This window comes from Cuculus canorus, chromosome 20 (assembly GCF_017976375.1).
Source record: "Cuculus canorus isolate bCucCan1 chromosome 20, bCucCan1.pri, whole genome shotgun sequence".
Classification (NCBI taxonomy): Eukaryota; Metazoa; Chordata; class Aves; order Cuculiformes; family Cuculidae; genus Cuculus; species Cuculus canorus.
In genome coordinates this window covers 10,626,116-10,647,577 of record NC_071420.1, presented here as the reverse complement: position 1 = coordinate 10,647,577, position 21,462 = coordinate 10,626,116, and the positions used below count along the sequence as shown (strand labels likewise).

General features: G+C 45.1%; 1 protein-coding gene across 3 annotated transcripts in view; it reads left to right on the top strand.

Annotated features, from left to right (window-relative positions):
• Positions 1-21,462, top strand: part of LOC104064672 (S-adenosyl-L-methionine-dependent tRNA 4-demethylwyosine synthase TYW1) — a 98,715-nt gene that overhangs the window by 62,449 nt on the left and 14,804 nt on the right. For all 3 annotated transcript variants that reach the window (XM_054085342.1, XM_054085343.1, XM_054085344.1), the window contains exons 14-15: positions 9,493-9,603; positions 20,521-20,688. In XM_054085342.1, coding sequence (XP_053941317.1) covers positions 9,493-9,603; positions 20,521-20,688 — 279 coding nt within the window. The remainder of the gene's footprint in view (positions 1-9,492; positions 9,604-20,520; positions 20,689-21,462) is intronic.

Here is a 21,462-nt window from a genome sequence, read left to right as displayed (position 1 = left end):
GAGCACGTTAATAACAAGTCCATGGAAAATGGATAAGGAGCAGTCGTGGTTCTGGATTTGCTTGAGAACGTTTTTAGGTCTCGGAACAAAGCTGCTGCTGTACTTTGTTTTCTTTCTAGAGATTTTTAACTAAATGAACTGATTAATTTCTACTGAAGTGTGAAGCAATAAAGTAGATTACAAGCAATAGGTGGCAAGTACAGGAAGAGAATGATTGTGGAGGGGAATGTGACTTAGGATGCTGCTTTAGGGAGGTAAGGTAAGGAAATTTGATTTATTTTCTCCTTGCTTTCTAATCTGGATCGCTTATTCTTGTGTTTCCCTCATCAGCAGGACTGCTCACTGGCTGAGGGGCTTTTCTGGTTTAAAATTCTGGTTTGGCAATTGATTCTGATGTGCTTGTCTCACTCCAAGATTTTCTTTTTATTTCCAAGCAGAATGTCAAAGCTCATCAATACAAACCAATTTTGTATGATATGAGAACAGTTATGTTGACTCATTTCTGTCTTTTAAAAAAGCTAGTGCAAACAAGAGTCCAACTTTCATGTTTTTGTAATTATCATTCATGGTATTTTTTTCGTTTTATTTTCAAGACTCTAGAAGAAGGAGAAATTTCATATGGCTTTGAAGCCTGATACCTCAGAATAACAATACTTTATAGAGACAATTTTGATTCTTAGACAAGTGTGTTAAAACTGGAAGAATCACATTCTGCTCTGCTCTTTGACCTTTGTCTATGCGGACTGACTTGGGATCTGGGTGTCAAGATGAGATGTAGGACCAGCCCCTCATCATTTGGACGCGTGCACCTTTTAATTGATTTTGTGACCTGATTTGCTCACAAAGAGCAAGAATTGCTTTTGCATGCAAAGATAGAATCAGGTTTTTGTTGTTTTTTAGCTTTGTATTTGCTTTTTTTTAAAACCATCCTGGTTTCCTCGGCCTCAGAACTTGAATGTTGTGCTGGAGCCAGTGCAGGATCTAAAAAGAGGGTGGTGGTGATGAGGCTGATTTTCTTCTCCCATCATTGGGACGACATGGGGCCAACTGTCCAGGCTGTAAGATCCCAGGCAGAGACCATGGCCCTCAGTGCTGATCTGCAGGTAAATGCTGGGGTTGAGCATGCTGACTTTTCCAGCAGTAAAATCCAAGTTCTGAGCATTGCTCTGGTTTACAGCAGAGTAGCTAATGTGTTAATTATCCTATGGTAATTTGCACCTTTTTTAGCAATGAAGACAAAGCCTCGATTTGCTTTTAACTGGTGTATTAATAGCAAATGCTTGAACAATGTATGTTTTTAGTAGATACCTACGCAGCATAACCTATTCAGGTTTTTTGCCTTAATTGACTGTATTAGCCTGAAGAAAGGAAGCTGAAAACTTTTGTGCTTTGTGCTGAGCTAATCCTTGAAGGGAAAAAAAACCTCTTCTGCTGTGTGAATCTGCCCAGCAGAGTGCTCGCAGGTGTTCACAATGTGACTTCTAGGAGGATGTCATCTCTCCAGGGCTGGTTGTGTAGTGGTAGATGAGCCTGGATGAAGTGATGAGCCCTTTATTTAAGAAAGGGTCCTGGCTGCCAAAAGAATAGATTAATCTGCTGTCCTTTCAAGGACACTGAGTTTTTCCATAATGATGGTGTCCTGGAGTGTGATGAGTTCCACAGCTCATCTACAGAGCTTTGGGGAGCCTGGAGGCTCAGCAACTTGGGGCTTGGAAAAGGCAGAAGTGCTCTCAGTCCTCGTACATAGACTCGCTCTCTAGGCTGAACGGGAATGGTTTGGAAGGCTGTGACATTTAGGGTGTGTGGCATTTGAGATTTCCTCTTTTGGTGTTTTTGGATCTTTTACCCTTCACAGGGTTTTATGCATAAAGATATGTGTTATTGAATATGGTGAATAGATACTTGGCTGCAGGGTTGTTTTTTGATCGCATCCCTGTGACAAGTAATTTCCAAGTGTGAAAATTGCTTTGATAACTTTATACAGGACTCGCTCGCTTAGGAAGGCGTTGCGTAACCCGAACACAGAAACCAAATTGAGTCTTTGGAGAAGACTGCTTTTCCCTTTGAAGGGGCTGTGGGTGAGGAAGGGCAGCTCACCTGCTGCAGCCACACCAGAGCAGGGACCCTGCCCAGGGCACCAGCGCGGTGCTGTGGGATTGCACAGCTGTTTTGCTTTTCAGGCTGTTTCGTATCATGACCAGAGTTGTTCCTTGCCAGCTGGGAAGCGCTGAAATATGTCATGAAGTCAGTTTGCAGATATCCTTTCATTGAAGGGAATAAGAAATGTTAGTGAAACTAAGAATCTGGCTTTTGAAGTGATTTCTTGTTCTTTGTCTCATAACTGAAAAAGATCTGTGAAAGAGAGCAATTTTTGTTTAGAGTCTGTACCATAATTTCTTCTTTCCCGAGTGCTTTTTCCATTTAAGCAAAGCAGTGTTTCTATTGGCAATATTGGTTTTGTTACTTGAGTTTCAATAGCTGCAAAACATGGATTTATGTTGAGTTGTCTGTAAATGAAATGCCATTTTTCTAGCAATAAAACTATTTTATCCATATCCAAGGAAGATACGAGCGTTCAGAATTGAAATCTGAGGTTTGTGTTTACTTCCAAGTGGTAGGGTATTGTTACTTTGTTTTATTAAAAGAGCAATTTCAAGTGACACAATCCAAGGTAATGGTCTTGTAGGATGTCAACGCATCATTTGGAGGAGATTTGTCTGCTCTTTGCCTTTGTCCCAGACTTCTGCAGTCCCACGAGGTCCAGTCCTGCTCCTGCTGCTTCCCTGCCCTGGCTGGAGATGGGAGATGCTCCTGTGTCCCAGCTGAACTCACATCAATCTATCAGCCCTGCTCTCTGCAGCACGGTTGACGTGTTCACCCCTCCCTCTTCCTTCTGAGATAGGACCTGGGATGTTTTATGAAGAATAATTAGATTTGTTCTCTGAAAAGATAAATGTTGAAGAGGAGGGAATTAAGAAGAAATGATAAAAAAAAGCCTCGATCCCTCTTGGTTACTGAAGCAAGAAGGGAGCACTTTGTCAAACTGACACGTGAATCCTTTCCTTTAACGTGTGGGCCAGCGAATGCCTGGGGAGCAGTGTCACCTCGTGGGCTCCGTCTGAGGTGTGTTGGGTGCTTTGGCTTTGAGATTTGGCCACTGGCAAAGTATGCACACGTGGAAAATGCTAATTTGCAAATGCTGTAGAATGTGGAGAATTTTAGGATAGTTTCAAAGGAAAACAGAACCACCTTGGAAACAGGCAGAAACTTCAGTGCTGCTGCTCACTGCTCCGAGGGCTGAGCTTTGCGCTAGGCTGGGTGTGTCTGGGATGGATGGGAGGGTTGCCCCGCTGCTCTCCAGGCTGAGCTGCTACAGTGCCTGGTGGTGTTTTAGGATGAGCTGCTGAAAGGCTGCAAGTGTGCAGCACCCCGCAGCTTGTCTAGGGGTTCGTCCAAGTGTCAGCCGCCCTACAGAGGATGGGAGGAAGGAGCTGCGTCCCCATCTACTGGCCTCGATCATGGCTTTGAGCTCTGGCCATAGGGATCACAGATCTCATCTGGACACGAAGCTGTTGACCACTACACTCTGAATGCGACTGCCCAACCAATCCCTTTTCCACTGAGCAGTCCACACATCAAATTCATCTGTCTCCAATTTAGAGAGAAGGACGTTGTGGGGGACCATGTCAAAAGCTTTACAGAACTGCAGATAGATTAGATTCCATCTAAGGGAACCTTCTTAGAACCTTCAAAGCTGCTGCTTTGTCCTTCATGGAGGTGGTCTACATGCTGCCCTTGGTTCTCCTCTTGAAAGAGGACGTTGAGAAATATCTGTAACTCCTAGATGGACAGGATGGCAACTGTCAAAATGGGAAGATACCTCTGGAGATCTTCTAGTTCAGCCATCCCACTCAAAGCGGGATCAGTTGGAATGGGCTGGATATGAATAGCTCCAAGCATGGAGTCTCCTTAACTTCTTTGGGCAACCCCTGCTGGTGTTCAGTCACCCTCACTGTAGACATTTCACTCTAAAAGGCAATTTTCCATTTTTCAGCCTGTGCCTATTGTCTTATCTTTTCCCTGGCATTTCTGGGAAAAAATCTGTCTCCATTTGCTTTATCCCCCTCCAAAGTTATTTATTTATTGTCCTTCTCATCTCTTCTTTTCTTTGCCGATGGGCATGTGCGGTCCTGCTGGCCCCTGAAGCTGCCCTTTCCTGGCAGGCTGACCACCTGCCTCAAGAGCTTGTGAGAATAAAATAGCTGCAGTTCCACACCCTCAGCCTCCACCCGTTGGAAAGGCTTGTTGTTGTATTAACTTTTTCTTTTCCACTACTGTCATTCAGATGGTTGTCTGAAGTGAAATAATGATTATTTTCCTGGAAACACAGGACAAAAAGCATTGCAGTCTGATTTTTATATCCCGATGTTTTAGATCATTAAATTCTCTTAAGCTCTTATTTCTTGTTTTTCAGTGCTTACAAGAGGATCTCCAGGGGCCCTATTGTACAACCAAATACAAATAATACATTAATAAAACAGGATTGTGTGTTTGTACTGCTGGCAGGCTGTAAGTAGTACTTGCATTTAACATTCTGTGGAATTAGGCCCTAAGTCATTTTGATCTGTCCCTTCTACACTTCTTTTCAGTGGCTTTTCTCTCTGCTCAGACTGTGCTTGAGAGATGTTGCCCTCCGGAAAGAGATTTCTTCAGTCGCAATATTAATTTCTGATATTATTACATTTTCTGTGTTCTTTGGCAGTGTTTTAGTTTCTTTACCTGTTTTTCACCACTGGTTGCGATTTGTTAATACAGTTTTTGTGATGGTTCAGTTATTGAAGTGATGGATAATACACGCAGGCTGCAGTTATTACTTGTCGGTTAGTGCTGCCCTATGGGAGGAAAAGCCCTTTAAATGCACTTGTAGCAGTTTTAGTTTTATGAAGTTGAACTTTAAAGTTAAACTTCTAAAATTATCCAGGATGTGTGTTAGAGAGTATTAAGAATGAGATTTGAACAGGAGGAAAATGCCTTCCTTTGTGCAGGCCTTCATTACTGTAAGAAGAAACACTTGTGGAAGCATTGTACTTAATGTGTGTTAGAAAATCATGGAATGATTTGGCTTGGAAGTGACCTTAAAGCCCATCCAATTCCACCCCCCTGCCACGGGCAGGGACACCTCCCACTGGATCAGGGGCTGAAAACCTTCCAGGGATGGGGCAGCCACCACTGCTCTGGATGATCTGTTCCAATGCTGTGATGAAAGTAAACTCATAACGTTTCATCCTCTCTGTAAAAGCGTTTTTGCAATATCACATTTACTTGGCTTTGACAGTGCCTCCTGTGGTCAAGCTGAGCTTCGAACCATTTTTTTGATGGTGCTTTGTGTTTAGTCCCTCTGCAGAATGAGTGTAAAATAAATCAGTCTTGTTTCCGTGCCTTGGCCGAGATTTGGGGTGGGATAGAGAGCAAACTCTTTAAGAGTTAAAAAGTAAGTGTGGAGAGTGATTAGGGATTAGCCCCTGAATACATTTTTTGAATTGTAGAAGGAAGCAATGAGATGGTCCCAGCAGCTGCAGGCACCAAGATGCTGGGCAGAGGGTGTCCCCACTCACACTGGCTTACAATCATAGAATCACAAGGTTGGAAAGGACCCACTGGATCATCGAGTCCAACCGTTCCTAACACTCCCTTAAACCATGTCCCTAAGCACTTCATCAACCCATTCCTTAAACACCTCCAGGGAAGGTGACTCGACCCCCTCCCTGGGCAGTCTCTGCCAGTGCCCGATGACTCTTTCTGTGAAGAATTTTTTTCTGATATCCTCCCCTGGCGGAGCTTGAGGCCATTCCCCCTTGTCCTGTCCTCTGTCACTTGGGAGAAGAGCCCAGCTCCCTCCTCTCCACAACCTCCTTTCAGGTAGTTGTAGAGAGCAATAAGGTCTCCCCTCAGCCTCCTCTTCTCCAGGCTGAACACCCCCAGCTCTCTCAGCCGCTCCTCGTAAGACTTGTTCTGCAGCCCCTCACCAGATAAAAGATAAATAAGATAAATCTGTCACAAATAAATCTCTGGACTTCAGACACCAGAGAAAAGGAGAGAAAGGGCTGGCTCGGCGACTGGCTGACTGCTTGGTGGTGGACATCGCACATGGCTGTCCTCTGCCAGCATAAGATTTTTTAGAACCAATTGTATTTTTGCTGGCCTAGTTGGGGTTTGGTCACATCTGGCTGTGTGCGTGTCTCCTGGCTCTAAGCCAGGAGTGGCTGTGTGCCTTTATGCCAACTTTCACGTCAACCTTCATGTCTCAACCTCTGTTGTTATTGGTGGCAGCCACTGGGAAGCAGGGCAGCTCTTCCAGTCGCTGTCAGTAACTTGTGGCCTTCCCTGAACCTGCCCCATCTGCTCTGGCAGTTGCAGAGACTGTTTGGGAAACAACCAGGCATGTATAAAAAGTTGACAAGTGCTGGAGGCTGTTCCTGTGATCCCAGGAGGAAGCAGGGCGCTGTGGGGTCAGCCCCATGTTTATGAACCCCAGAGGACCTCAGTCTTCTACATCTGCAGAGGATTGATCCACGTAGTTAAGAGCGTACAAGGAACCTTCCTCCCTGCTGCCGCCTGGAGAGGGGTCCTGGGGAGAGAAGTCCTCACGATGGCTGTAGGTGCAGTGCTGAGGATTGGTGAATAAGCACCGTGTTTCCTCTTTAATGGGGATCTATGCAATACAATTTAATCAATTTTTAATAAACTAGACTTTTTTTAAAAAAATAAGTTACTTCTACATTTTGGCAAGAAACATGAGCGTGGTCTTCGGCATGGTCTCCTATGGGTGTGTTTGGCACATTCATCTGCCAGCAGATGAGTACAGGTGAACCCATGTGTCCTCCCGACAAAACCACAGTGTGCTTCTGTGAAGTCACACCAGCCGTCCCCCTCCAATCGGTTGACTTCAATTTTTGCTGCCAACAAAGATGCCCCTAAATTTTTCATTGCAGTGAGAAGTTCTTTCAGCATCAAGAACATGTTTTCTGTCCTTTTGGAGATCTCATAAAAGAATTGAGCTTTGGGAGAAGGCTTGGTGGCATTGTTTGAAGCTTGCTGCAGGCGATGTGGCAGTGCTGTTAATCGCACTTGCCACATCCATGTCCTTCAGGGTAGCAAATGCCCTCCTGAACAGCCAGCACCATGGTTACCTAAAGGCCATGCCCTCGCTGCTCAACAGAGGTGATATCCAAAGCCCACGTGGATCCACTTCACACTTGGGTTAGGTATAAATATTTTTCATGAGGCTATAGGAGCTTTCCCTATATCTATTGGTATTATTCAATGTCCTTAATTCCACCTTAGGACCAGTTTCTGCCTGGGCCAGTCTCCCGTTATCTGTATGGTGTGCTCACATTCCCCAAATAGCAACTATCAGCTATGTGAAGATCAAGTGGATTTCCTGGGTTTATTTCTTTGTGTTAAGATTGAGATTTTCTTTCCTTGAGCCCGAGTCCAAGGCTGGACTTTCTGGAGCAGGAGAATTTGATTCCAGCCTTTGTTGCGCCCTGAAATCCCAGCCCTGGGCCATAGCCCGGCCCCAACTGTGGAGTCTTGGCTTACCGTGGATTTGTTACAGTGTTCTTCTGCTCTGGCTGAACTGCTGCCTTTGTCATGTTTTACGATCTGTTGTGTGCCAGGGAAGGAGTCTTGGTTTTGCCTGGGACAGAGTCAATTTTTTTCTCGGTAACCGCTGTGTTTTGGCTTTAGTTTGAGAATAATGTTTAGAACAGACTGTTTTAGTTGTTGTTAGGTGATGTGTGTGCTTGGCTGGGATAGAGTTAATTTTCTTTCCAGCCACTGTTGGTTTTCTAGATTTTAGTAAGAGAATAATGCAGAGAACACATTGACATTTTTGATTGTTGCTAGGAAATCAAGGACTTTTCCAGTTTGCCATGTTTTCTGAGTAAGCAGGTGTATGAAGCTGGGAGGAGTGGAGCCAGGAGGACTAACCCAAGCTGGCCAACGGAGTGTTCCATGCCGTGAACGCCAGACTCTGTTTATAAGCAGGAAGTTTGCCAGGACAGACCCCTGGCTCTTGGCACTCTGGCTCTCCCTGTCCAGTTTCCAACGCTCCGAGTTTGGTTTCTGTGTTCAGTGATCTCCCCAGGTTGGCTATGGTCTCTGTGCTGGCTGGAACTGCTGTGCTTGCTGTACCTGCTGCTCTTTGGTGTTCACTGCTTGTGTTCCACACTCAATACTCGGGACAGGCTGACTCATTGTCTTTATTATTATTATTATTATTATTATTATTATTATTGTTATTATTAATAGCAGAAATAATATTTTATCTTCTTTTATTCCTCTATTAAACCTGGTTTTGTCTCCACCCATGAGTTTTCCTTTCCACTTCTCCTCCCCGGGCAGGCAGGGGTGATGGAGTGGCTGCGCTCTGTTTAGCTGCCACCTTAGAGCCGATGTAAGACAGAAGGAAAATGAGTTAATTCAAAAAACCAGTTTTGCTGGAAGATTGCTCTAGAAATAAATTCTAGAGATAAGTGAAATAAAACGTCGGAGGACGATGGAGAGGAGGAAAGGGGAAAGATGGAAGCAAGGTGGAAGCAGCGAGACTGGGTTTGTTCCATAGCCAAGAGCTTTTATAGATTGTAGAAGTCCTTTTGTCACTAATAACTTCTTTAGTGAGCAACCCTACAGGGGAGAATCAGAGTAGCTCTCAGGAAAGAAGTTCTTGGAGGACTCTCTAGTGGTGTGGGCAGCGCTAAGGCAGGTCTGGGCGTCTTCCAGAGGCACTGGTGTGGTGAGGACCTGCAGTGGGATGGAGAGGACAGGCCCATGTGGGAATGCTGCCTGGCAGGAACTGAATTGGCTGCAGGGGGCAATGGGGGGTGGCTGCTGCTCTTGGAGTCGTTAGTGCTGCAGCTGCTCTGCCTCTTCCTAATGGTTTGTGCCACACTCCTTATGCGGCCGGGGCATAAGCAAGGATTTTTCACTGTTTCCCGGTTATGATTTTAATTGTCACTTTGTGCTTTCAATAAAACATTCTGTGTTGCTGATGGCAGTAGAGCCCTTTCTCTGCGTTATTGTGCCTAATGTGCTGGAAGAGTCACGGGCAGGGATAGACCATCGTCTGTCTCTTCTTGTTCGTCCTGTCCAGAAGTCTCCAATGATGATCCATCTGGAGGAAATAAAAATAGCAACTAATAGTGAGATTTTACGCCTGGAGAAGCAGATCAGAGAGAGAAACTTTCTGGTTATTTTCCCATTAAGTTAAAGCTTCTGTAAAAACAAAGTGCCTGGGACGTACAGACGGAAAGTGAGTCTGTGCAGCAAAAGGTGACTCAGCTTACAGGTGCTGTGGAATAGCTTTCCTGAAAGAACAAGTGAGGTGGCTCCTGGTTTGGGTCTGGTTTCTTTTAGCCCTTGGGTTCTTGGAACAGGCTGGAACGTTCTATGTCAGAAGATGTTCCTAATGTAATGTTTTCTTTCTTTCAGCAACAGCGCACTGTTTATAGGCTGACACTGGTGAAAGCTTGGAATGTGGACGAACTCAAGGCCTATGCTGACCTGATATCCCTCGGTAAACCAGACTTCATAGAGGTCAAGGTGAGCTGCCTGGAGCTGTATTTTTTTTTTTCCATCAGTATATTTTACTTTTTTCTTCCTTATTCCCACCTGACCCCCTTTCTCAGACTTCTACAAGTAAATGCAATTCTTTATAGATTTCATTGATGCATAAGGAGCTTGTTTCCTCCTTTTAAAGTTAGGCAGCCAAGTGTCTAACATCTTATGTATGCGTTTGCAGTAGTCTTCTGTGTTATGCAAGACAAAGTTTGTACCAGCCAGCATCCATTTCTGCCCAACAGAACCGTAACCCTGGTCTTTTCTGTATTTGTAGTGGTGCAGAAACTGACAAATAGCTATTCCTTCTTTTAGATGAACCAACATTTTAATCAGAATATTCTAGGACATGCTGGTAGTTTCTGGTATTCTTCCCATTCAGGTCTCAGATACTACCAGGGAAATGGGATAATGTCTACCTTTCTGATGTAGTGTCCGTCTGGCTGTGTGAAACTGAGGGAAATATTTACCCTCTGGGACCAGAAGAGCTTGTAACAGGGGCATGTGAAATGCAGCAGGAGGTGCTTTATCTTGGGACTAATCAATATAGTACATAAAGAATGTAAAAAAAAAAAAGTCACATTGCCAGTTGTTCTGTGAAGAACCACTATCAGTGTTTTCATCCAGCAACTCCTGCAGACCAGCACATTTACCTTACCTCAGGCCTGTATTTTTGCAGCTATGTTACTTCTTTCCTTTCTCTTTTTTCTTTCTCTCTTCTCTTTTTTCCTAACCTTTATTTACTACTGCTTTGATGGGGAAAAAATGAAGTTTGCTGTAATTTCCTTACTGAAACCTTTGGGGCTGGTTTCATATGATCAGTATTGAGAGGTCTTTCTCTCTGAAGGTGTTGCTGGAGTTGATAGCTTGATACAACACAAGATTTTGAGTATGGTTTGGGAGGAAGAAGCCTCAGTTTTACAATGTGTGTCAGACTGCTTGGTGTTCCTCAGGTAAAACTGAGCAGGAGGAGTGCTCCTATGGGCTCTTCCCACCTTGCATCTCATAACTCTTTACTGCTGTAGCTTCGTGGATACAAGATCGTTTCTTCCAGTTTGTGAATGTGCACATCAGTGTGGAGGATGAGACTGTCAGCGTACGTGCTACTTAGACTGCTCTGTCATGTGTAGCGACTTTAATTAGTAAAATGAATCAGGTGTAAGTTAATCAATGTTTCTGAGCACAGATTCCCCTGAGTGCTCTCCAGGGCAAACATCTGTCTCCTCTAAGGCAGAGGGCTGCTGTTCCCTTTGCCTCAGGGAGGATTCAGCCTTGCAGTCGTGGTTTCATAGCAGTGTGGAGCTCAGCTCTCTCAGCGGCTCTTCCCTGGGAAAATCATGCCTCAGACTGCCAGGGAAATAAGTGAGAAAAGAGGTGGTTGTAGCAGTATTATGTAGGTGGTCGTAGATGTACTCCCAACACTCTTCTGGCTGGGACAGGCTCCTGACCAGACTGCTTCGCTCAAAAACGTTGTCGCTGTACTCCCAAGTGCTTCTAAGTGCTTTACGGATCTCAGCCAGCGAAGGCTTTCTCTGAGGAAGGGATTTATACTGAACGCTGCCCTGTTTGCAAAAGTCACAACTGAGATAGAGGGGGGTTGTGTGACAGTGCCGAAACCACATAGCACAGTTGTGGGGACGGGGGTTCAGCATCACTCGTGGACCTTCCGGCACTGTCAGCAGAAGGGGCTTAAGGAGGGGCAGGCTGAGGAAGGCAGAAAGGTGCACCCAGCACCCGCGGGCCACGGGCTGGTGGGTGAGTCTGGGACTGATATGGGTGTAAGTTTTTCTTGTTAATTGCATTTGCATATGGGATGCTTTGATCAAAATCTCATTTTTTCAGAAATATTCCAACAGGAAAGTGAAGTTCCACAGGACAAGAGTGTCTGCCAGGTTGCTGGTCCTTGTCAGATCATGGTGTGTTCAAGCTGAGGGACAGAACACCTTACCCCTCAGTTTCTTCTTCAATGGTTTACCATTGTGCCTATACTATGGCCACAAAAGCAGTCTGTAGCTGGCATGTGGAAAGCCTCTTGTCTTTCCAGTCCCAAGAGCAGTAGTCAGGGACACAGGGAAACTTGAGTCTAAGGCTTTTCAAACCATGCAGCATCTTTCTCCCTTGTCTCTGCTAGTTGCTGTACTTAGGCTGGGGATGATGGGGAAAGTCTTCCCTTCCCTGGTTACAGCGCTCATTAAAAACCACAGAACAGCATTTCACAACTTCATTGTGATCTGTGTAGTCAAAAGTCAAAAAAAAACATCATCTGTGGTTTGTTTCCAGTCTAGTGGAGGGAGAATGATTTTCCAGAGCGCTCAAAACCACACAGCAAGTCTGACAGCAGCTAAAGCTCTGCAAGACAAAGCTGAGTACAAGAAAACACACTAATTCCTTTTCAGCTTTAGCAGCAGAAATGAATTGTCAGGGCACTGCTCCACCTCATTCACCAGCAGATTCTGAAATAGTCTCTGTTTTTTTTCCATTTAATTGAGCTTTTAAATGAAGCTGTGCTGTCCAATTATCTTAGTTTGGAAGACAGGAAAGCAGGGTTCATATACTTGAAGCATGAGACACGCTATTGTGAGCAGTGTTTGCTGGAGCACCCATGCGCAGCAGGAGCTGAACTGGTTTTGTCGCTGTCTGAAACAAATGGTGCGACTCTGTCCTGGCATAACATTTGGGGTCTAAATGACATTTTCTTCCTTCTAAGAAGTCACAGAGTTTTGTGATGGCTTCCCTGGAGTGGTGAATTCACTTGACACTAGCTTGTCTTTAAATAGATCCAAAGTTGGATGAAAGGTCTTCCTCAGATTTTTACATGTGCTGTTTTTATTCGAGAGCAAGGGTTTTCTAACAAAGTTGCCTTTCTTCCTTGTCTCTTTGGAGCAAGTGTAAAGTTGTAAAAGGTGGGCACTTGGTGCTCTGCAGAGGAGAAGTAGCTCGCACTAAATATAGTATTAGCCCAGTCGGTGGCCTTGTTTGTTTCACGTAGTTTCATCTGTGGGTTCCTGCTAAACAGCAGCATTTCTGCAGTGCAGATTTGGCTCAGTAGGAAGGTGCGATGGCTTTCTTCTCTTGCTGCACTGTCAGTGACTTTGAAATGTGAGGAACCAATTTTTCCTTTTGCTCGAGCATGGAACCAATTTTTCCTTTTCCTTGGCCAGAAGGAGTAAGATGCACATTCTGGAGTGGTTGATGAGTTGTGTTGCTGTGGGGTAGTGAGAGTGCAGCCGTATACCAACAGTAGAGGCTGACAGAGGAGATATCATCTTATGCATGGCTTCCTCACTGTGCTGTCCATCTCTGAAATGTCGATTGATCGCTGATGGGATGGTGAGCCCCCTGCACTGCTGGAGATGTTAGTGGTGCCACTGGGCCTGCACTCAGACCCTTTCCCCGTGGTCTGACCTAACTCAGTCTAGCAGATCACCCTCTGTTGTGTTCAGCTCTGCGCTCTGCGGACGGCTTGTTTTCGTGTGATCTTTAATCCTGGCTTGCAAAGCTCTGGACCAATGTCCTACCTGTGAGATCAGCCTTCTCTCGTGGCAGGACTGCTGGTGCGGGTGGCCGCTGCGGTGGTTTCAGAGGTGTCTGTGCCATGCTTTTGAGCAAAGTGGGGTCGAGACTGCTTCAAGGGGGGGCTTCATTGTGCCTGCAGCATGAAGCAAAGAGCGAGGGTCTCTGTCCTTGCGCCTGGAGTAAAAGGTAAGCAGATCTGCCTGGCGAAGGAGAACAGCAGAGGAGGAGCTGCATTGTAACCCCCAAAGCCTGTGAGTTTGTGATTGTGCCGGCAAAAGTGTATGTTGAAGCAGAGTGGTCACATGGATATAATCCCACAGCATTCAAGGTGATACTTGATATAATAGTACCTCAAGTGGGAAGTTAAATTTGGACCCAAAGCAAGATGGGCAGTAGTGAGGGGGGTTCAGTTCACTTGTTGTTGCTGTCGGTGTTCCTCTTCATGCATTCCTTCATGCACTGATCCACACTTGGGTGACAGCTCCTGCCAGGGTGTAACTGGCCTTTAGTCCAGCCCCTGCACTTTTGGTGTTCACACACCATTTGTGACCCACAGGACTTGATTTTTTTGGATTAAAAGTAATTTCTTGTGATCATTTGAGAATGAAGCATATTGAAGAATCTATTTGGCGTGTGGATAGGGCTTACCATTCTTTTTTTCCAAAACCCCAGTGTGAGAGGTCAAAGAGACCAAGACCAGCTCGTGCTCAAAGCAAATAAACAACAAAAATTACAAGATACTGCGAAGCATCTGCCAGAAAATGAGGCTCATCTCAGCGGGATTTCCTGGTTAAATACTTGAGATAAATGACGTTCATTTAAAATGAATGTAGCTAATCCCCTGTTGCTCCAGAGAGGCTCACAGGGTGGAGTGGGTAGAGATTTAGATTCTTGCAGGGCTTAATACTTGTTCTCATTTACATGAGTATCTTACAGCGTTATAACTCTGTGGGACCCTATTCTCTTATTTAAGCCAATAGAAATTAGCCTTGATTACCCTTGTGTAAAACCCAAGGAAAGGAAGAATATGTCATGTGGTTATTAAATACACATTAACTTTATTTGTTGCAGTAGTCATTTAATGCCATAATGCCACAGTTGATTGTATTTAGGATCTTGAGCGTGCAACTCATCTTCTTGCAGTGTTACTCTCTTTGTTTTAAAAGCCAGATGTTGACATGTAGTATTTTGCCACTTGCATTCCTTCTTAAACCAAAGGGGCAAAAGGATTTTGAAGTGAATCCTAGATGGGTCTTATTCAGATGCGTGCGGGTGGAATGTGCTGCTGGGTCACGTTCTGCAAGGCCAGGTGAGCGCACTGAAATCCGTGTGGGAGTTAAATTTGGACACACTTGGACACACTTTCACATTCCGTTGTGACTGTGTCCGCGCATCCTCTCCACACTGTCGGTAGCTTTAAGGTTGTGCACGTCAAGTGCTCAGCCTCCCAAACCAGATTTTGCATTTCAGAGCTGCTTCTGCAATGGTGAGAAAGATCTGGTTGCTCTGCCCAGAGCCGTGAATGGAACGATATCCCTGGGGATGTGATCTGTATTTGCTAAAGCGAAGCTTCATCTCGCAGTGTGGCTTCCTTGCCGGCACAAAGTCTTGCTGCTTCTCTCCATCCATTTCAATTTAAGAGAGGCGTTAAAAAGCAAACCTGGCTTGTCCTTTGTTCAAGGTTTGTTACCGTGGTGTCGCGGTGCTGTCTGAGGGCAGGACTTGGCCAGAGCAGAGATGAGAGTTGTGGCACTGCACAGCATTTCCTTTGTGAAATCAGTTTTTCAGCCACTGGAAAGCACTCGTCCCTGGTGATTGTTCTGCAGCTCTAGCACAGCATCCTCGCACTGAGCTTGCGCTGGTGGGAGACCTCGGTGTCCGGTGGAGCCAACGGTAACTTTCTGGGACTGCAGCTCCCGCTCTTGGTGTCTAGAGCTTTGCTACAAGATTAAAATGAGCAAGCAAATTTCTGGAAGGAAGGACCAGAGGGAACTAACTGTCTGTCCAGTGTGTTCACTCTTGTCATTTTAAACAGTGAAGATTATTTAAGTGCTTAAAATAATGAGGAAAATGAGCTCTACTTTAATGAGTTTTTAATTGCATGCAGCAAGAGGCAATTGCCCCACCTGTCAAAAAGCTATTCAGAGTCTTGCTGCCGTTCCAGTCTGCATTTAGATGAAGAGAAGGTGAAGTTAAAAAATCTCCCGTCCTAGTGCTTGCTATAAAATCCAAACAATGTATGATTTCCACGCCTGGAAAAATAATGTTGACCACTTAATGTCCTCTCAACTGCGAGCCCTGGGTCCAAGAACAAGACACAAGGCGAGGCTGTTCCAAGGTGGCCAGGAAGGCAGCGGCAGGGCTGTGCATGGGATGGTGCCGTCTTCGTGCTTCTCCATCGTTCTGCAGAGCAGGAGGGGAGTCCACTCCCAGGGTCTGGCTCTGCTGGGTGAATCCCAGTCACCACGGAAAGCAGCCTCTCCTGAAATCTGCTCTGTTTGTTATTAGCAGCTGGATGACAGAGGCAGGGACTCAGCCTGCTACTTCTGTTGATCCAGCTAAAGGTTCTGAGTTCCTAACAGGTGTGTCTGAGGAGTTCAGCTTGACACCAGTGAGGGTTTCAAGGTGTGAGTACATAGTAAGGCTTGATAACAAGTTTCCTTGCATGTGAATGACTACATTTTGAATTCTCAAGCGACCTTGCCACACTGAAAAGTCAGTCTTTACTCCAAACCTGTGGTTTAATACAAATGCATTTCTGAAATGGAGGAGGAATTTTTGCAGTCTAGGTGGGTGCAAATGTGAGCCTGATGAAAATCCGGGCTCAGATGCATTGTTCTCATCTATTTTTTGTTTCAGTAAAGGTTACTATCCAAAATAAGTGGGAAGCACAGGGCATGGAAATTGCATTAGGCTTACAAGGCTTTTAGATGTGACTATGGGAAGCTCTAGGAAATAGAGTGTGTGGAGCCTAGCTGAGTGTGATGGGCCAGTGTCGCTGTGCTCAGTTAACAGTTTCTGTCCGTGGCTCTCTGTACTTGCTTGCAGCAGAAGGGCTGGCACCATGGACTGTGTTTTGCAGTTGGGGAAACTGAGGCAGAATAGGCACAGGTCAGAGCAAAGCAGGTCACAGGTTGAAAATTCACCTCCTGCCTTCCAGTTTAAGTCTTTCTACTCCTCCCGCTCCCCTCTGTGCAGTCTGTTTTTACTGGGGTATAAGGAGCAGAGGGGTGAGTGATTTAAAACTGGCTGTTTTTCTGTCAGTGTGGCTCGTTCCGAAAGCTGGAATGAGAGGCTGCATCCAGCATTTTGGAGTTTAGCTTTTACAGGAGGAGTTCCTTTGGCTGCAGGGGAGTGACTGAAGATTTATGGGCTGCTGCAGCGCCGATCTGCGTGTAGCACATCTGTACGTGTGGTGCATCTGGAGAGCTGGTGTTGAATATTGAGGTTATGCTGTGCAACTAACCATTTCCATTCCACTTTTCAGATTCAACTGACACAAATAAACCAATGTCCTTCATTAAATAAACTCGAAAGTGATTATTAAAAACAACCAATGAGCCCGGATACATTCCAGTGAGGAGCAGACGTGCGTGAGAGTTTGTGTATATAATTTGGACAATGCTGATGCTTGGATCATAAGCATTTTTATTGCAGAGAGTGCAATCTGTCAACATGTCATTTGAGGCTTTTTATATTTGTCCTGGGTCAGGGCTGCCCCAGTTTTTAAACAGTGGCTCTGTCACTCAGCAGCTTGGCTGACACTTTGTTCTGTTAATTCGCATGAGCCTCAATTAAAGAAATATATAATTTGTGGGTTCAAAGTTAAGAAAATTCTCTTGTTCAGTAATTAAGTTGGGAAGCCTGGAGTTTCAGAATTGAGAAACAAAGCACTGTCATATTAAGTTCCCCAGCAATCTTTCCTTCATAGTCCCATGGATTAAAATGATTGCTGGCTGTTGAGATCTCCGGCAAGGAGCCAGGTCGTGGTGGAAGAAATGTGCTTCTCGCTGCAGTGATAATCGTCTTGGCACAAGGCGTTGCTTGAATACAGTTGTGCATGCTCGGCTCCGTTGCAGCAGCACAGAAATCCAGAGCGTGCTCAGCACCGTTATTCTGGATCCATACCGGTGTAACTGAGAATAATTGAGATGCTTTTCAAAAGGCATCTGTATTTCAAGGTATTTGACCAAAGCTGTGTGACATGATTAGGATGCTAAAAGCACCCTTATTAAAGACTAATTAAGAGGCAGCGTTGCTGACGTTGCTACTGCGGGGAAGTTGGTGTAAGAGCTTAGGGTTTACAATAGAATGGTTTCCTTTTTTAATACTTGATGTGTTAATAACTGTCTTTGTGTATTACTGAAAAATACAACATGACCGCCCTAATCAACTGTTCACATTTTTTAAGTGGTATCAGTGCTGTTAATTAACTCAAGTTTTAAGAAGTTGCGGAAGTTGAAAGCTGATGTGCTTTCATTCGGTGTGCTGCTAAGCTGATTTTCATTGATTTGTGCTTGTGAATTAATCAGCCATCCAAGCACATAGTTATTCCATTTGCCTCTGCGCTTTCTTTGCTTGAAAATGATATCTTTGAAGTTTGTAAAAAGAGTGAGTCATGTTGGAGCTTCTTAAGAATTTTCCCCCTCTGTAGTCATACATTTTTCATGCTGCTCAAATCATAATCTGTGTAATGAATGCAGGGAAAATACTGCTATATGGAGCTGAACTTTGGAGATACAGATCCTATTAGTTGCGTCCTGGCTGCTCTAATATAAAAATGTTTAAAATCTTTTTCAGACTTTCAATGCTGGGCTGAAAAATTAATGCTCTTCCCTGTTTAGCACTGCCGGACTTGTCTGCGGTTGTGTACAGTCAACCTGTTTCCATGTTGGCTCTGAATTATGGTACATGGCTCTAATATCCTTTGCTTGGGCAGATTAATAGAGCAGGTCCCTCATAAATTTATCAGCCAGAAAGTAATTGCTTCAAAAACTTATACAGTTTCTAACTAGCATGAGTCTGTTTCTTTTGTAGCCTTATTTAAGTACTGTGTGGTTCGCGTTGCTCTAATTTTAAGTATTTGCAAAGGATCTGTCCCTGTTTATTGCTGGACGTGATGTGTTTGGCTTTAATGTAGCTGATTTAGGTCGTGGGGGTGCAACGTCAGCTGGTGCCGTAAGCGTAGGGAGTATGCAAATGCCATTTAAAAGAAGCAGAAGTGTTCTTCGTGAATAAAAACGTGACAACGCAAAACATAATCATCCATAACATTGTGTGTGCTCAGTTTTAAAGACCTGTGCTTGATGGGGTTTTGTGATTGGAATGAAAGAACTCAGCCAAAGAGTGAAGGTTAGTGAAACCACTAAAGAGGTACAGAGGAGTTGGGCTTCACAAGAAAAGCTTGGTTTCTTATGCGAGTTTGCCCTTTTGGGTGACAATGACTCTGACCTGTGTTGGATGCCGCAGGTTAAACCAGCTGGATGAGCCTGTAATGAGTTTTATTTGGAAACAAAGAAATAAGCAAAAATAAATCTCAGTATGCCACATAGTGCTGAGCTCATTTCTGAGAACTTAAAGGTGGAGCAAGGCACTAGTGAAATCAAGGTCATAGCTAAGACCAGTAATTCAGGAGCTTCAGGCGATGGCATCTCCAAATTAAGAGCAGCTCATCTCAATGTGCTGAGGCTGAAGTTCGATGGAGGGGGGTGTAGGAGAATTTGATAGGCTACGTTCACTGGCCGGTGATTGTTGTGGTGCACGGAGATGGTTTCTACAGTGACCTAGAGGACCTTAGCTTCTGTTGCAAGTAAATCACCCAAACCAGCCATGCTTGTGTCTTGGCTTTGTGAAGGGCACAGCAGGAACGTGTGTCCCACTGTGCTATGCTGTCCTTCGGTCTATTTGCTCTATCAGGTGGTTGGGAAAGGAGTTGGAGCAAGAACTCAATATCTCTGCTGCCTTATACAATGAAATCTGAGATGAAAGTACCTTTTGAACAACACCACTTCTTAATTAGCAACCAGATGTGAGCGTGCTTTTAGAAAGCTATCAGAAAAGTTGTTTTCCCAAAGCCTCATGCTCTTGCCTGTTCACTCTGGTGAGCTACAGAGCTTTGCAGACCGATGTTTGATGGGGAACTTCTCTCTGCGCTCTGCCCAAGGAGTACTCATAGTGTTGGTCATGGCACCCTGCACGTGCTGGGTGCTTCCCACCCCATGGACTGCCTGGGTTTTTGGGTGCAGATACAACGTACAAGCACTGTGTGACCTTTACTTCTGCCAAGTCGGGGGAGATCAGGAGCGATGGTGCTGGCCTTTCGGCTGCCTCGAATGGGAGATTCACAATCGGCACAAATCATTATTATTAAAAAATCCCTCGATGTTTCTTGAAGATGTTCACTCTGGGGCCACGACTTCAGCGCTCAGCGTTTCTCAAAGCAGGGTGGACTCTTTTGGAGTGGTGGGTTCCTCAATTGTTCTGGTTGCTGTTGACCAAAACAACGCAAACTGCTTTTTAATGTCATCAAGTAAATTCTACTCATTGGTAAACAATAGGAGTTTCTCTACTTGCACCAACTTAAGCCTGGATTTTTGCCCTCCCTCTGCTTGTGGAGGAGACGCAGAGACAGACTCTTTTTTCCAAAGAGTTCTCAGTAAATACTGAATTCATTTAAGCAAAAGATAGTAAGATCGAGATGAACTGGTGGGAATTTTTGCAAATGCCTTTATATTTTTGGGGTGTTTGCTCATGTACTCAGCCCTGAAAAATAATCTTTGTGTTTTCCAACTGTTTGCACTGGCTTTACTGTACCAGTGTTATTTTTGTATCTAGCTCATGGCCCTCCATATCCAGGGGGGATATTGAGTGGTTTGGACAAGTGCCTCCTATCTCTTATGTTGTTTTATTTTAATGAGGATCCAGAGTGCTGGGTTCCTGGCAGTCGCTGTAGCCACCTCCTCTAGATGAGATCTGGGGGAAAAGCAGGGAGGAAAACCCTCAGTGCCTTCTTTAAAGTGCTGCCACGCTGTGCTGGCAGACGCTTGGTGAGCAGCCTGCAGGCCTCCAGGCGAGAGGAGCTGCTGATACCTTGGTAGCTCAGGAGCACAAGCATCTTCCATTTGAGTGCTTTAAAAGCTACTTTCCAAGATAAAGGCTACCCTGTGTTTTAGTGCTGGGGAAGCCTGGGTGTGCGGTGGTTTGTATCATTGAGGGAGAGACTGATTTTTGTTGCCATCTCTAAATTTGTTGCCTTTCCATAAGATGCAATGTGAAGCGGGGGACGAAACAGACTGTGTTCAGGGTTTGGTGTGGTTGATGTGCTGGCACTGCCCTGAGCTGATAAAGGGTTAAGCTGACAGTGATGATTTCCATTTTTCTTCTCAGGGTGTGACATACTGCGGTGAAAGCTCAGCCAGCAACCTCACCATGGCCAACGTCCCCTGGCACGAGGAGGTGGTGCACTTCGTCCAGGAACTGGCTGACCTCATCCCCGACTATGAAATCGCCTGTGAGCACGAACACTCAAACTGTCTCCTGGTAGCTCACAAGAAGGTGAGACTGTGCCAGGGTGTGAGACCCGGTGCTGGATCTTCTACCTGAAAGTGTTATACAGTTGCCTTGTTCCAACGTATTTCTCTAGAGTTAGCTGGATATTTTAGGGGAGAAAACAAATCATGGAATCATAGAATGGTTTGGATTAGAAGGGACCATGAAGGTCACCCAGTCCAGCCCCCCAGCAGTGAGCAGGGACGTATTCAACTCAATCAGGTTGCTCAGAGTCCCATCCAACCTGACCCTGAATGTTTCCAGCCTCTACCACCTCTTCAGGTGACCTGGGCCGGTGTTTCATCACCCTTGGTGAAAAAAATTTCTTCCTAACACCTAATCTTAACCTTCTCCTCTTTTTAGTTTAACACCATTATCCCTTGTCCTGTTGCTACAGGCTCTGCGAAAAAAGGCTTTCCCCGTCTTTCTTGTAAACCCCCTTTAAATATTGAGATGTGTAGCAGGTATTGCAGAGCATGCTGGGGAATAGTTACCGAAGCTGCTGCGGGTTGCAGCTGGTCATGATAACTCACAGCAATCAGGCAAGAAGCATTTAGCAGCTCCAGGAGGAGCTCAGTGCTTCTTGCCTGTGCTTTGTCACACTCGCTGCTTTGCATTTTGAGAAAGGCAAGAGCAAGTCTGCTGCAGGTGGGTCAGCTGGTTTTGTCTTGTTTCTGTGTTTTCATTATGGTTTTCCGTGAAAGGAAGTTACACCAGAATAGGAGATGGCTGTGGTTTTCCTCTTCTGAATCTTTATGATATTCACTGGAACTGTAGACC